Raw genomic sequence first — 14,434 nt, forward strand, 5'->3', positions numbered from 1 at the left:
TTATTGCGATAATGTTGAATGGTTGTGTGAATTGTCGCAAGTAATCCTTGTTTGCAAAGTTAGCATACAAACTACTGTTGATGTGTATAATTGATAGTTTGCCATCCTTGTCAATTTGGTTATACAGTTCGTCAGTAGCAGCAGTTATTGTTGATTGAGCTGAAGAAGTTGTTATCTGGGTCTATATCATACTCCATATCCTGTGTATCATATCACTAATGCTCAGAGCTATGTTGCTGTTGCATCCAGATGTGGCCTCTATCTGAAGACCTGAGAGTTCTGGATGGCTCACAAGCAAATCTGACAGATAAGAAGGACTAAGACCATTAAGAGCTTTAAGAATCTTAAAATCGATCCTGAAGCACACAGGTAGCCAATGCAGGGACTTTTAAATCGGTGTAATGTGAGCTCTCTTTCTGGTCTTCGTTAGCACACGTGCAGCTGAGTTTTGGAGTAGTTGTAATGGTGCAATATTCTTTTTAGGAAGACCATGAAAAGCATTGCAATAATCAGTCCTACAGGTAATGAAAGCATGGATTAGTGTCTCTGTGTTTGTTGGGGAGAGAAAAGGATGCACTTTGGCAATATTTTTAGGATGTTAAAAACCGTTCTTAGTAGTTATTGTAGCCTAATGTTGATTCAACATTGATTTTGCATTGATATTTCAATTTCAACCGATGATTTAGATGGAAAAATCAACATTGTTTCAATGCAGGCTTGCTATGTGGGGTTGTCTGGAGCTGAAGTTACAATATCCGGTTACAGATACTGTAATGAGCAATGTAAAACATCAATATAAAGGTGGGGAAAAAATCAGTCGTGCACATTTTTTACAGTAACTAAAATCTGAAAAATTTAAATGTATTTATTTTTTGACCTCTCACAGCATCTCTTGCAGTATCTTCACGGCCCACCAGGGGGACACAGAGTGCTAATATAGAACATATTACTAGGCTATTATTTCAGTGAATAACCCCACCACCACCACAAATTAAAATAATTATAGAATCCATAAGTTTTTACTTAGCTCTTCACTTAAGATTAATTTTTAAAAAAGTTCCTATTTTGAGACAGTTCCCCTATGTCTGGTGTGTGTGTGCGCGTGTGTGTGTGTGCGTGCGCGCGCGTGTCTATGTGTGTTGGGGAGGGGGGAGCAGAGCATCAGTAACAGAAGAGGCGGCTTGCCCATGCACACAGCGGCACACTGTCCCATCTTCCATCCTCTCCCTTCATTTCTATTCTCCGTGTCTTTCTTTTTCGTGCGCCCCTTCTTCTTCCTCTTCCTCTTCTTCAGCAGTCGGCTCCGAGAAAATGTCGGCCAGACCGGGATTCTATCGACAGGAGCTTAACAAGACTGTGTGGGAGGTTCCGGAACGATACCAGAACCTGACACCGGTGGGCTCAGGAGCTTACGGATCTGTGTGGTGAGTGTGTGTGTGTGTGTATAGGCTCCCTATCTGCGCTGGGCCGGGTGTCGTGGTGAGGCTCACAGCCATGACCGAGCACTGGCGATGCACCAGCCTGCTGTGTCTGGATCAAGCTGAGTCCGTTATTTTTATTTTGTGTCGATGTTATAATTACCACAATGTTAGTATTACCAGTGAAATTATAGAATCAAGATTTGGACACAAAACATAGCATTCTCTTTGCGATTTAATATGCAGATGAATGAGAATTGTATGGTGCGTTCGACATATGGACAGAGCAGGTTACCACCCAAGGCAGGGAGGAAATGAAACAATGAGACAGTGCCAGTGCAGGAATTTCCTAGATACAGCTCACACACCCCACCCCAGCTCTCTACCCCGCCCCCCCTATCACATACACACACTCTCTCTCTCTTCTGGGGAATCATAAAGATGCACATCTGGGAACAGCTGCTCCCAGCTGACACCATAATGAATCTAAATGAATGTCTGATACCTTGAAGCCTGCAGTAGGTTAATTAATTCATCATCATGAAGAGTAGCTATCCATATACCTGCACACCTTCTGTCTCTGAATGCAGACTTAACCGACACACATCAGCTGATGCTGTTGCCATAGCAATTTGTGTGAATATTTTAAAAAAAAGTTGTTAATAGCAGGCTGAAGGAAATGTAGTGCCAATGGTTTGTGTTTTAATATCACTGGATGAATAATCAGGTTTTAAAGACTTGAATAAGAAGCAGCTTCATACTTAAATCTTGCATGTTGGTACCTTCATAAAGAAAGTGAAAGTGAATGTTAACCCTGACCCTTACTCGAACTTTATGGACTAATTATATCGTATAACTTGACTTGGTTAGAGACTACAAGACAAACCATTAAATCTAAACAACTTGTACCTTGCTCAGCCCTGGGAGTGTTATTTTCGATAGTGAGGGATGACAGTGGACATTTTAGAGCTGCAAAACAAGTGCAAAAGGCATAATAAACAATGCATATTGAATAATTTAACATGGAGTGCTTCTTGAATCTTGATCAGCCATGCAAAAAGGTTCTTATTATCTTGTCACCAAGACCTGATCCTGTTCATTATTTTCATATCTACTTCTGTGTTTACCTCTGTCTGTGAGACAAAAACTGGGTAAATAACTAAACACAGAAATTATTGAAGCTGATCAAGGAGCTAGGCTTTTATCCCATGTCTGCATCTGTTCAGCAATCTACAGTTTTGGCATGAAGTCTCTAGCTTTTCCTCTCACATTTGTTGTGTCACAACTTTTTAGATTATTGATACAAAATTGGGGGACTGATTGGTGTGGATTGTTATTGATCAATGCCTGATTGTTTGGCATCAGTACACTTAAACTTACATAGATACATAAGTTCTAAAACAATCAATCAATAATCCTGTGAATCATTTAATCAGCATGCAACTGCAGTATTTAATTGGTGATACATCCGTTTTTGCCTAAATGTATAAATATGTGTAATTTATGCCATCTTATTGATTAGTTTGGTAACAGAAGATGCATATAAGTAGTTTCCCTTGGTGGATGATATGTTTACTTGATTCATCTCACATCCTGAGGTGAGTTGACAATATAAAAAGAGTGGTGCAGTAAGATCCATGTATGGAAACTGGCAGGGAGGGAGGTCTGTGTGTGAGGCCTGGCAGAAGCCTGGTTCGGACATCCAGGCATTTAGAGAGCTACATGGATAAACACAAGCATGTTTGTTTGAGTGTGGTTTACTCAGCATGTCAGCATCACTGCTTACTATGAATGATTCAGTAACAGGACACACACTGACTCTTGCGCTCACTGCTGCACAGTCTTTCTGTGTTCTCCTTGTTCTCCCTGTATCTGTTTTGATTTACAGACCTACAGCGTGTCTGGTGACACTAAGAGATAAGAAATTACCCATACCACCATCTCCTAATGCCTTATGTTGGCCTCTAATGTCTGCAGTGAAATGTATGTTTCATCAGTGGGTTGTGGCCAGTTTTATGCTATGGAGACAGGAGGACAATCTTGTTAAAAAGGCTTGAGTCACTCAGGGCAGTTGTTGAGAGACACATGCTATGTAAGATCCAGCCGTCTTGCAGGCTACAATATGTTTTGGCAAGTCAGAGAAACAGAAGAAGGTTTCAGCATTCATATGACATTTATATATCACGTCTGTTGCCATTATGTCATGTCAGCTTCTTTATGTCAGTGGAACAGTAAACAACGCTTCCCATACAGGCAAGTTTTTATTTTGTCTCTGTGTCTTCAGCTCAGCATACGATGTGGTCTTAAGACAGAAGGTTGCAGTGAAGAAACTGTCCAGGCCTTTTCAGTCTCTGATCCACAGCCGCCGCTCGTACCGGGAACTCAGACTGCTCAAGCACATGAAACATGAGAATGTGAGTGCTGCTCCTCTACAGATACCCTGAGACACACAGACAGACTGCATGATTCTGCTTTGTTATTGATCTGCTCTGCTGGTTTCTGTCTGTACAGGTAATTGGGCTGCTGGATGTCTTCACACCAGCTGCAACATTAGAAGAATTCAATGAACTGTAAGTTTATTATATCTGTTTATTCTGACATTTAGAGCCACAGTAATTGTTTTATTACAGTTTATCCTAGTTAGTTTGATGCATTTCTCATACCAGAAACATAATTATCTCATCTCTTATAGTTTTTCTCTGTCGCTTTGATGCCATTCTCACACCAGAAACATCATTCTCACAACTCTTAATGCAATGCATTTCTCATTACACTAAATCACCTGTGCAAAAGCTTCCACAACAATCAAATCCTTGTTCAGATGTCTTCAAACCTGCCAGGTCAGTCAATCACTTCAACTTTGTTAAAGGGATAGTTCAACATTTTGGCAAATTGCCAATTGCCATAATCCCTATAGTCATAGCAGTAGGTTTGTTACCTTTAATTGTCAGTGCAAGCTATTTTTTAGAACGGCGAGCTGCTCAGAGTTACGCTACAGAGGCTAATGGGATTTCTTGTTGTGTGAGTTGTTTTAGAGGCAAATACATGCAAAACCGCTGATGCGCGTTCCCGTTGGCGACAGTTTTTCGGCAAGCAGTCTCTGCATTTGCCTCTAAAACAACTCTGTCTGGTAACGTTCTGTTATTATCTAGCGTGGTCAATGTGCTGGTCACAACTTGTCCACCAGAGCGTTTTGGAGTTGTTGGATTGTGTATTTGATGAGTTTGATGAGGGAAACCAAGAAATCCCATTAGCCTCCGTAGCGTAGCTCTGAACAGCTCACGGCTCTGCTCCGCCATTCTAAAAATAGCCTGCACCGACAATAAAAGGTAACAAACCTACTGCTATGACTATATGGATTATGGCAATGGACCAATTTGCCAAAATGTTGAACTATCCCTTTAAAATAAACCTTTTCACTAGTGCTTCAAGACTCAGCAAACATTACAGACAAGAGTTGAGCATCTGCAGCAGCTGAACTCTCTGCTGATGATCGACTGACCTCAAACTTTAGTTGGGAGTCAAATTCAGTTACCAGATGATACCATCAATTCAACATTTGCGCCATTTGTGGTACTCGCTTTGGGTTGGTTGCTATTTTTCTGAGGTCATTGATCAGTTTTTGACACATTTAGGTCAAAGGAAGTTAGCATTGTGAGCGAGAGATCTGTTATTCTATCTGACAATCTGTTGTGAGAGCTTAAAAACTTAAACTGAATTTAAAAAGACATTTATTGTCCTTACGGATATCTCAATCCTCACACTTCCTCTAATCAATCTCATCACTACTCATACATTAAAAACTCGTATAGATGAACTAAAGGAAAACAGTCAAGGCGTGTAAAAGTACAGAGAGCCGCATTAGGAGTTGTGAGAATTGTGTTTTGCTTGTCAAAATGTCTGTGTAGGATGTGGGAATAGTGATGAGGGTGATCCTGGAGATTACTGTCTTGTAGAGATGTCTGACAGTTGCCATTGCGGTGTCACCATGTTCTACTTCAACCAAGAACCCCAAACTTACCCCACACTCCCCATTAACTCATACATACACTCTCCCTTTTCTAGTTACCTGGTGACTAACCTGATGGGGGCAGACCTCAATAACATTGTTAAGTTTCAGAGGTTGTCAGATGAACACGTGCAGTTCCTAATTTATCAGCTGCTCCGCGGCCTCAAGGTAATACTCTACAAGTACTCCAGCACTCTACTAGTGCTCTTCTATGTTATGCCTACTGCCACACCACACGCCACATAGTAAACAGTGTGTATTGGGCTACATTCACAATACTACATTTTCGTTTAAAAACATCTTTCTAAAATCTCTTATACTATGTTTCTGCCTACCATCCACACTGTTCCTGAGTTTATCAGCTCCCAAACAGAGTGATCGTGATCTCACTTAGTAAAAGCAACAAGAACAATGGATTACAAGTGTTTCTATGCTCTCTATTTTAAATGCAGCTGCCTCTCTATTCCTTGTTCAAAGTCAAAGTCAAAGTTTTTGTGCTACAGCAGAGACATTCTACTTCCTTTTTTACACTGGCTCAAGCATGCCCTCTATGGATTGAGATCATTTTCACTTGAAATGAAAATGTAGTAATGGGGAAGTAGCCATAATATGCAGATAGAAATGCTACTGTCATGTCCTACTTTAACACCACAATCATATATTACTGGAAAATGTTTTAAAGTGAACTTGATTTTATTTTACTTAAATTATATACTTATTCTTATTATACAAAACCTCATCATGCAATTTTACCATTGATGTGAAGTTTGTCTTTACAATTTTCTTGAAGTGGCAGAGGATAACTTGGCTGTCTGAACATTTATCAGTATTAAGTATAATTAGATATAGTGAATGTTAATGGGTTTTTTTAAACTGTTTATTCATTACTGTTAGTGAATTCTGCCATCTGCTATTTTGCGAGCAAGTTTTCATGCTCAGTTGCAGCATAATGTACAGACGCTAGAGCTGATTTAAGTGTAGTGTAATGATCATTTATAAGCTGAACGTTTTACTGCTCCTTCTGGTTGGAATCACTGTTGTGAGAACTTCTTCGTGTGAACCTGTTGCGGTTGCACAAATACTTGAGTGTGCCTGGACTGAAATTATTGCATTTACTGATATTATAGTGATTAATTTTTATTGTTAGACATCACACTGTTTGTCTGTATTTTCCTTCCAACACAGCAGCAGTAGAGCCTTCTTGGTTAGCATGGGAAAGACAAAAACATCTTGCCTTTTTTGGGGGGTTAATATGGTGAATTGCACTGTTGACCCATGGCTTTCTTTATGTTCCCTCGCTCTAACCCAACCCCAACCCCAACCCACCCCCACCTGTCCAACAGTATATCCATTCAGCAGGATTGATTCACAGAGTGAGTGCTCTCTCTTTGCGCTTCTCTCCTTTATTATCTCTAAAGTTGCTTTAAGCATCATCTGTCTGACAGTATCATAATTTGGCACTGCCTTTTTATTAAATGTGAAATGCTCTTTTACTTTCTACAGATGTTCTCTATACACATTCAATGAATTTAGGATTTTTGAATGCCCATTCCTCTCTTGGTAGATTTTTAATTTTCACCATGTTTCTCTTCTCCTTTGTCTGTTTTATCTTTTCCAGGACCTCAAGCCCAGTAATGTGGCAGTAAATGAGGACTGTGAGCTGAGGGTAAGACTAACCTTCAGCTTAAATCTACACATTCTTCACCTCACCCTTCAGTCTCAACCATGGCTATAACTGTTCTACAGATCCTTGACTTTGGATTGGCCAGACAGACAGATGACGAGATGACAGGGTATGTGGCGACACGCTGGTACCGAGCACCAGAGATAATGTTGAATTGGATGCACTATAATCAAAATGGTAAGACGCGATTAGACTATAGACATTTTTATTTCACACGCATTGCAATTTAGGTGAGTGACTGAACCTCTGGTGTTTCTGTTGCAGTTGATATTTGGTCAGTGGGATGCATAATGGGAGAGCTACTGAAGGGAAAAGTCCTATTTCCTGGCACTGACTGTATCCTTTATCAATCCACCACACCCATTTTACCATCAACCTCTTATTACCTCTTTAGTGTGCGTACCCAGCTTTCTTGTGGATTTGCATTACAATCGCAGACTTTTCTGCGGGGGAGGGGAAGTAGCAGTGAGAAGAGTGAATGAATAGGTTTGATCACAAAGGCCTGAAACCTCTGTTTGTTGTATTCAGTGTCTAACTGCAAGCAGAGCTGAAACAAATTTGATTTACTGATTTTTTGCTGTGGTGCTTAAGCTGTGGTAGGAGTTTTCATTTATTTCCCATGTGACAAGATAATGAGTGACATCCCACATCCTACAATGTTTCCGTTAAGCTTCAGCACATTTCTGATACAGAGCAACAGTCCTTTGAAAGTAGATTGTTTCTGTTTTAAAGGGATATGCCAACATTTTTTTTTTCGTGTCTTTCCTCACTCCCGAGTCCATGACAAGCAGATAGACACCATCCTTTCGACTGTGCATGCAGTAACAAGGGAGAGCCCGTATCGCCCGTAATTAGCTTACTCAAACGCTAGAAGTGTATAGGTAGTGTTAGCCTGCCTCCACCTAAAGTCATCAGAGACACTCTTTAGCAACTCTAAACGGAAACCGGCGGGCTGATCTTCGTCTCAGAGCTGACAAAACTATCTGGTAAGGCATCTTGAGCGGTCAAATGCCGGTAACAGGACGAGATCGGTCAAAACGGAGGGTTCAAGCAAAGACGGTTTATTTTGGTTCAAGCTAGCTACATCTCATTTCAAAGTAAAGCACAGATTATATCGTCATGGTTAGGGTAACGGGTGTTTTATTTTTTGAAAGTAACCAGAAGTGCGTTGGTCACAACGCGCCAAATCGTCCAATTCGTCCCGACAAAATTGTAAACAGCTGGTATTTAGACAAATTAACGACTACTGCTGATCTAAACAGCTACTTTCTCGCCTAAAAATGTTTGAAATGAAATCAGCTTCTGACTGCTGATTTCGGCTTGGGTAGGAGGCAGGCTAACACTACCTATGCACTTCCAGCGTTTGAGCTAAGCTAATTACGGGCAATACGGGCTCTGTCTCCCTTGTTACTGCACACACAGTCGAAAGGATGGTGTCTATCTGCTTGTCATGGACTCGGGAGTGAGGCAAGACACAAAACATTTTTTTGGCATATCCCTTTAAAATTCTGAGTCCAAACTATCACTGTTGAAATGTGTAGCCCTACTTTACATAGCAATCACAAACACTAAGCATGTGTCAGCCCAAGTGAGCAGGAAGCGAGGAAAAACAAAGGTAGTTGCTGCATTAACACGCAGATTTTAACTGGACAACAGTTTCTAGTAAAGAAAACAAGATCAGTAACTTGTTTATTTCATTTTCTGACGTCTTGCACAGTTTCAAGCATCAGCATCTACTTGTCACTTTCACTGCTGATGCTTCTACTGTTTTTCATCACTGCAGCTCAGAATAACATGAAGAGACGAGAACTGAAAATAAAAACTAAATCTCTGCTGTCCAAGATCAATCAATACTTTCATGACTGCAAAGATATAACTCTGGGCTATTATGATTGGAAGTATGAGAGACAGTAAGTCAGTAGACAGAGAGACCGGAATGAAATGCAGCAAAAGCCCGCGAGTTGGACTCACACCCGGGCAGCTGCAGGAAGGAGTATGCCTATATTAGATATAGTATAAGAAGACTAGTATAGATGACTCACTTGCCGCTGCTGCCCAATGACACGTTGTAGCTATCTTGGGACGGGCAACTCTCTCCTTCAGAGCATTAAGCCTATGGTGCATGTTCTGCTATAATGACCAGAACTTGCTCAGTTTTTGTCCGATTTCCAAACGGTTTGATATTTAATGAACATTTATGCAGTTATGATGCAGCATACTTAAATCACGGATTATTTTAATCATGTCCTTTTTTTTCTTTATAAAAGTAACATTATACATTATGCAAGTAATAGCTACATACTGATTTCTTTTTCACAGAGTTATGAATAGTTTTTTTTAGTGAAGTCGACTGAATCACCTATCTACTGCACTGTAACTGCAGCCAGAGTCAGAGCAAGTTGCCTGTCCTCAATATGGCCGACTGTGAGCTACGCCTGCATGTAGTCCATGGGGCGTCTACCTACAGTATATTATGTCTATTTGCTCTATGGAGTGAGCCTTGGAGCACCTGATTATAATGTTCTTTGATGTTGTGGGCTTTCCATGCTTTGATTGTTGTAGAACATCATGAGAGAGGTAGGAAATCAGGGGGAGAGTGGGGGATGACATACAGCAAAATAATAGAATTAATGGGAAATATGTAATCTACTGTATAATGCTTACAAGTGTTGATGAACCTTGACCCTCACCGCTCTGAGACATTGATCAGCTGAAGAGAATCATGGAGGTGGTTGGGACGCCGACACCTGAGCTGTTAAAGAAGATCTGTTCTGAACATGTAAGGAAGGGGGGGAATATAGCAACTAGTAGCATCACCATTGGTTAAATGTCTGCTCAGACCTGCTAACATGTTATTGTTGGCAGCGGAACACCTGGGTCAAATTACTCTGATTGTCAGCCAAAATGTGATTGCCATCCACAGGCATGCGGCCCATGGCCACATAAACCTGTATTACCCAGTTTACACACATCTGCAGCTGCTTTTATCTGTATCAAATACTCAAATCCTAGGCCTATAAATAGTAATACACACAACATTGTGTCTGCACTGCAGTAATAGCAACGGCATGTCTTTGTTCAGTTTCAATAAACAGAAACCACAAGACTATTCACATCATGATTAGTCTTTTCACATCATGAATAATTTGTGGCCACAGTAATCCATGCAATTGACATGCCATGCAGGCTAGCTATACAATCATATAGTAAGTAACACTACAGTTTTGTTCCCAAAGCTTTTTTGTGTTCAGTGTCCATTTTACACTGGGTAAAGACCTCAGCATGTGATGTGACAGGTCTTAACCAGTCTGCATGGGTCCAGCAGCTCAATTGTATTCACCTGAGTTTATGTGTGCTCTTGACGTGCATGTGAACGTATTGCTCCTTAAAGTTGTGTGCATCTTTAGCCCAAACAGACAGATAAACTTGAATGACAAAGGAAAGGAGTCAATCTGCTTTCATAATTGGGTTTACCCACACATAAAAAACAGCTTATACCTGATAATTTGGGTGGAGAAAGCGATATATCTCAATGACCCCTTGCACTGATGAAAGCAGTCTGTTCCGATCCACCAGTCATTCCAATTATATAACTGTTGCTTGAGTAGTCAATGTGTTAGTGTGTTGGGGTGTTGAGCTGAAAAGCTGGACTGTTTGCAGGCACAGAAGTACATCCAGTCTCTACCCTTCATGCCACAGCAGGACCTGGAGAAGATCTTCAGAGGAGCTAATCCACAAGGTGAGTGATTCAGATTTCATCACCACACCCCTAAATTCAGTTGTTCCAGAGGCCGTCTTTTTGTTGCTTCTGTGCAATAGCTGCACCCTCCTTAATAATAGTCGCTGTGTCTGTCTCTCGGTCAGCTGTTGATCTGCTCAAGCGAATGTTGGTTCTGGACTGTGATGGAAGGATCTCAGCCAATGAAGCTCTGTCACACCCCTACTTCTCACAGTACCATGATCCAGATGATGAACCAGAGGCCTCACCTTACGATCAAACGCTGGAGAGCAAAGACCGGACCCTAGAAGAATGGAAAGGTACGGCTTTGATCTGAATGTAACACTAAAAGCTACAACAGCTGAGAATAGACAGTACAACAAACCCATATTTCCATTCTAACCAAAGACATTTAAAACAAATTAAAAGACATGACATGACTTCAGCAAATGTAATTTTTTCAGAACACTCTCACTTCCTTTTAGTTCTACTGAAATGCTTTTTTTGTAGAGGAAAATGTTGCACAAACAGATCCAAAGTGAACTTTTGCACATGGTTCAATGATGATGAAGTGCTTGACTACATAAAATATGACCATCACATCATCAACATGATTCGGTTTCAGCTCATTAGGGAGTTTTATGGTCTGTTGAATGCGAGTCATGGTGGATAATTATATTTTATACGCAGCTGAACAAATACAGATATAAAACTGAACACAAGTTGCTCACACACAGGTATCTTGGTTCTTGGTTAATAATGACAGGTGAATTTAATGGACTGTTTCAATGCAACTTCTTGTCCTTGATTTTTTTCATATGCATGTCCACAGAGTTGGTGTTTGAGGAGGTGAACAGCTTCAAAGAATCCGGCAGCAAGACTGATAGCCTTCAGGTGGAGCAGTGAGCCTCCCTCTGCTCTACCTGCACCAGAAAGACTGAGGAGAAAAAGCTGTGTCCCCTGCTCAGTGTGACTGTGTTTGATTTCCTGTCATGAGTGTGTTCAAGCAGCAGGACTGGATCAGATGTGCACATCACTATTACAAGGAGCATTTTAGAATAAGATACAGGGATCCGTGCTGCAGAAAGTTCCTCTTCCTCTTGTATTTGCTCTCAGTGAGGGTGAAATGAAGAGCAGTTCAACTCAGCAACACCAGGGGCCACAAATGATGAGAAGACTAATACATGGCTTAATGAAGCAAACCATGTTTACAGACTGATAGGTCAAAGAAGAAAAGCCTACACCAGAATCTCCAAAGCTACAATAGGAACACCTCCCTTCCCATGAGCAGTTACTGCTTACATATATGGACTTCATGTTGAAATGCTTATAGCCATGCCATTTCATGTCACAGAACAGTTTAAGCCTGCATACTACTGCATGACTTGTGCATTTAATCATGACAGCATATTACTCCTTCTGTACTATAAGCATTGACACTGCTCACTGCCCTGCCACACTGGTATTGAACCAGTTTTAGGGTCAATGTGAAAAACAACTTGCTACAAATAAATGCAACTGCAAAAACAAAACAAAACAATATATATATATATATTTAAACCAAATGTGCTTTTAATCAGCACATTGACTGGTCAAACATTTAATGATTTACACTGAGCCGCCACATTTGGCTGTTTGTGGCACCAGGGAGCGCCTGAGAATTATAAATGATCCAATAAACAATTGACACACGACCATAGCCAAACCCTAATCCTTTATTCACAGGTGTTGTTCTTTTTCACATTTGTGGTTATTTTAGTGTTGCTGCAGACCTTAGTTAAGCGCAACATTATTTTACCCACAGTCATAAGGAACATCTTCACAGATGGTGTTTGTGTTAAGGAGCACAGGCCTTTATAGACACTGACCCTGCAGCTGAGTTTTAGTTCTACAGAGGTTTTGCTGAGGTAGAATCATGCATCTCGTTGAAATGTCAAGAGGTCATAGCAAGTATTATGAAGAATAGAGAAAATACAGTACATCTCAACGTGTATCTTCAGTGTAGAAAAACAGTTGATCATGTTTAATATGACACAGTAAATTAATTTGATCACGTAAGATACATCCATGGGATTTAAGTAAAATGGTTAATTAAGTTAGGTCGTACAAGGTCCTATGTATGGCTACATCTGAACCTAATCTGTATAATGAATCGATAAATTTGATAAATATGATTAATGCAGTTTAATTTACCTTCACATGGCAATTAACAGTGAAATTACCCTTTCGGTTAGCTACAAAGCTACAAGATGTGTAGTACTCTCAAGTGTGATGGTTGACTTTGAAAACCAGAGTAAGAAGTTGGTTTATATCTGATGACCCACACTCAGCTTTAATATGTGCATTATCTACATACAACTGGGTCAGCCAGGTTCAACCTGAGTGTTGCACCAATGACAGTTAAAAACAAGGTTAATGTTGGTAAATCCGACAGCAGCTTGTAGCTCTGTTTAATGTGGGTATGTGCATTAATTATGATTCTGCTGCAGTTGTTCACATTGTACAATGTATATTGCGGGCAGCTGTGGCTCAGGAGATAGATCGGGTTGTTCACTAACCAGACGGGTCGCCTGTGTCCTTAAACAGGCCTTTCTCATTATCTAAAGTGAACACCTGCGGTATACTTAATGTACAGACCAATATGTGTTTTGGTTTGTTTGTGTTCATGAAGACAACTGTGGTGCTTTGGCTCAGAGTTTGATTATTTCTACCTCAAGGAGAAATCGGTATAACAAAAACATCAGTTTACTGCTTTGGCATCAGATAACACTAGACTATTCTTTGGTTGTAAGAGTCATCCATGTAGCCTTCTGTCGACCATTATCAACACTGGATACAAAATGTAAGAGTGTGTTGGAGCTTGTCAAATGTAATGTACTTGTGGATGTGGTTATGTACATGTGGTGTGGATTTGAAACGCAAACTGCATACTGAATGTATATGTAAACTGTATGTCAATGTGTCTTGAAAACGTAGTGGCACGTGCTTCGCTATAGCCACTTTCAAATCACTGAGCTGAACATCAGCTGATCTTCAGATGATTTTCTCATTCATCATTATCATCAGGTGACATGATTCAGCTGCTGCATAATAAAGGGTCCATGCATGAAGTATAATGTCACTGCATTTGTTCATGATATATAATGAAAAAGGCCAATTTAAAGAGTAGGCTATTTAGGAGATTGTTCTTCATCAGCCAATGCTGCTAAACACTGAGCATCTTGTATGAATGAAGATGTGCAACTCAGGGCATCAGAGTACTTATGCTAGAGCTTATTCAATTAGGCAAATTAGGCAACACCCCTTAAACTTCCCATTTTCATTATATAATGTAGAAACATACATGATACAACAACTGCAGTAGAACAAAACTTCATGCGTTGACCAGAAACCCCATCATTTTTACTTATCAATATGCTTCTGATTTAGATCATAAATCAATTTATACATTTTCATTGAATTATTCCCTACTCTTTGGACACACATACATACAGTATATACAGTTATGTCTAAAGTCTTAGGCCCCCTTTGGATTTTTTGTGAGTATATACTATAGGACACTGACGTGTAAGTCAGTTGTAAATTCACAAGATGAGAAAATCATA

General features: G+C 40.2%; 1 protein-coding gene across 1 annotated transcript; it reads left to right on the top strand.

Moving 5' to 3' along the window:
- Positions 1 to 1,200: 1,200 nt before the first annotated feature.
- On the top strand, positions 1,201 to 12,859 carry mapk11 (mitogen-activated protein kinase 11). The gene is made up of 12 exons (XM_085768750.1): positions 1,201 to 1,424; positions 3,703 to 3,832; positions 3,930 to 3,988; positions 5,484 to 5,595; positions 6,771 to 6,800; positions 7,046 to 7,093; positions 7,174 to 7,288; positions 7,376 to 7,447; positions 9,811 to 9,890; positions 10,772 to 10,850; positions 10,976 to 11,149; positions 11,662 to 12,859. Exons 1-12 carry the CDS (start codon positions 1,312 to 1,314, stop codon positions 11,733 to 11,735), a joined length of 1,086 nt encoding a protein of 361 aa, XP_085624876.1. The 5' UTR covers positions 1,201 to 1,311; the 3' UTR covers positions 11,736 to 12,859.
- Positions 12,860 to 14,434: the final 1,575 nt, after the last annotated feature.

This window comes from Trachurus japonicus, chromosome 23 (assembly GCF_045865225.1).
Source record: "Trachurus japonicus isolate A0001 chromosome 23, Traja_1.0".
NCBI lineage: Eukaryota > Metazoa > Chordata > Actinopteri > Carangiformes > Carangidae > Trachurus > Trachurus japonicus.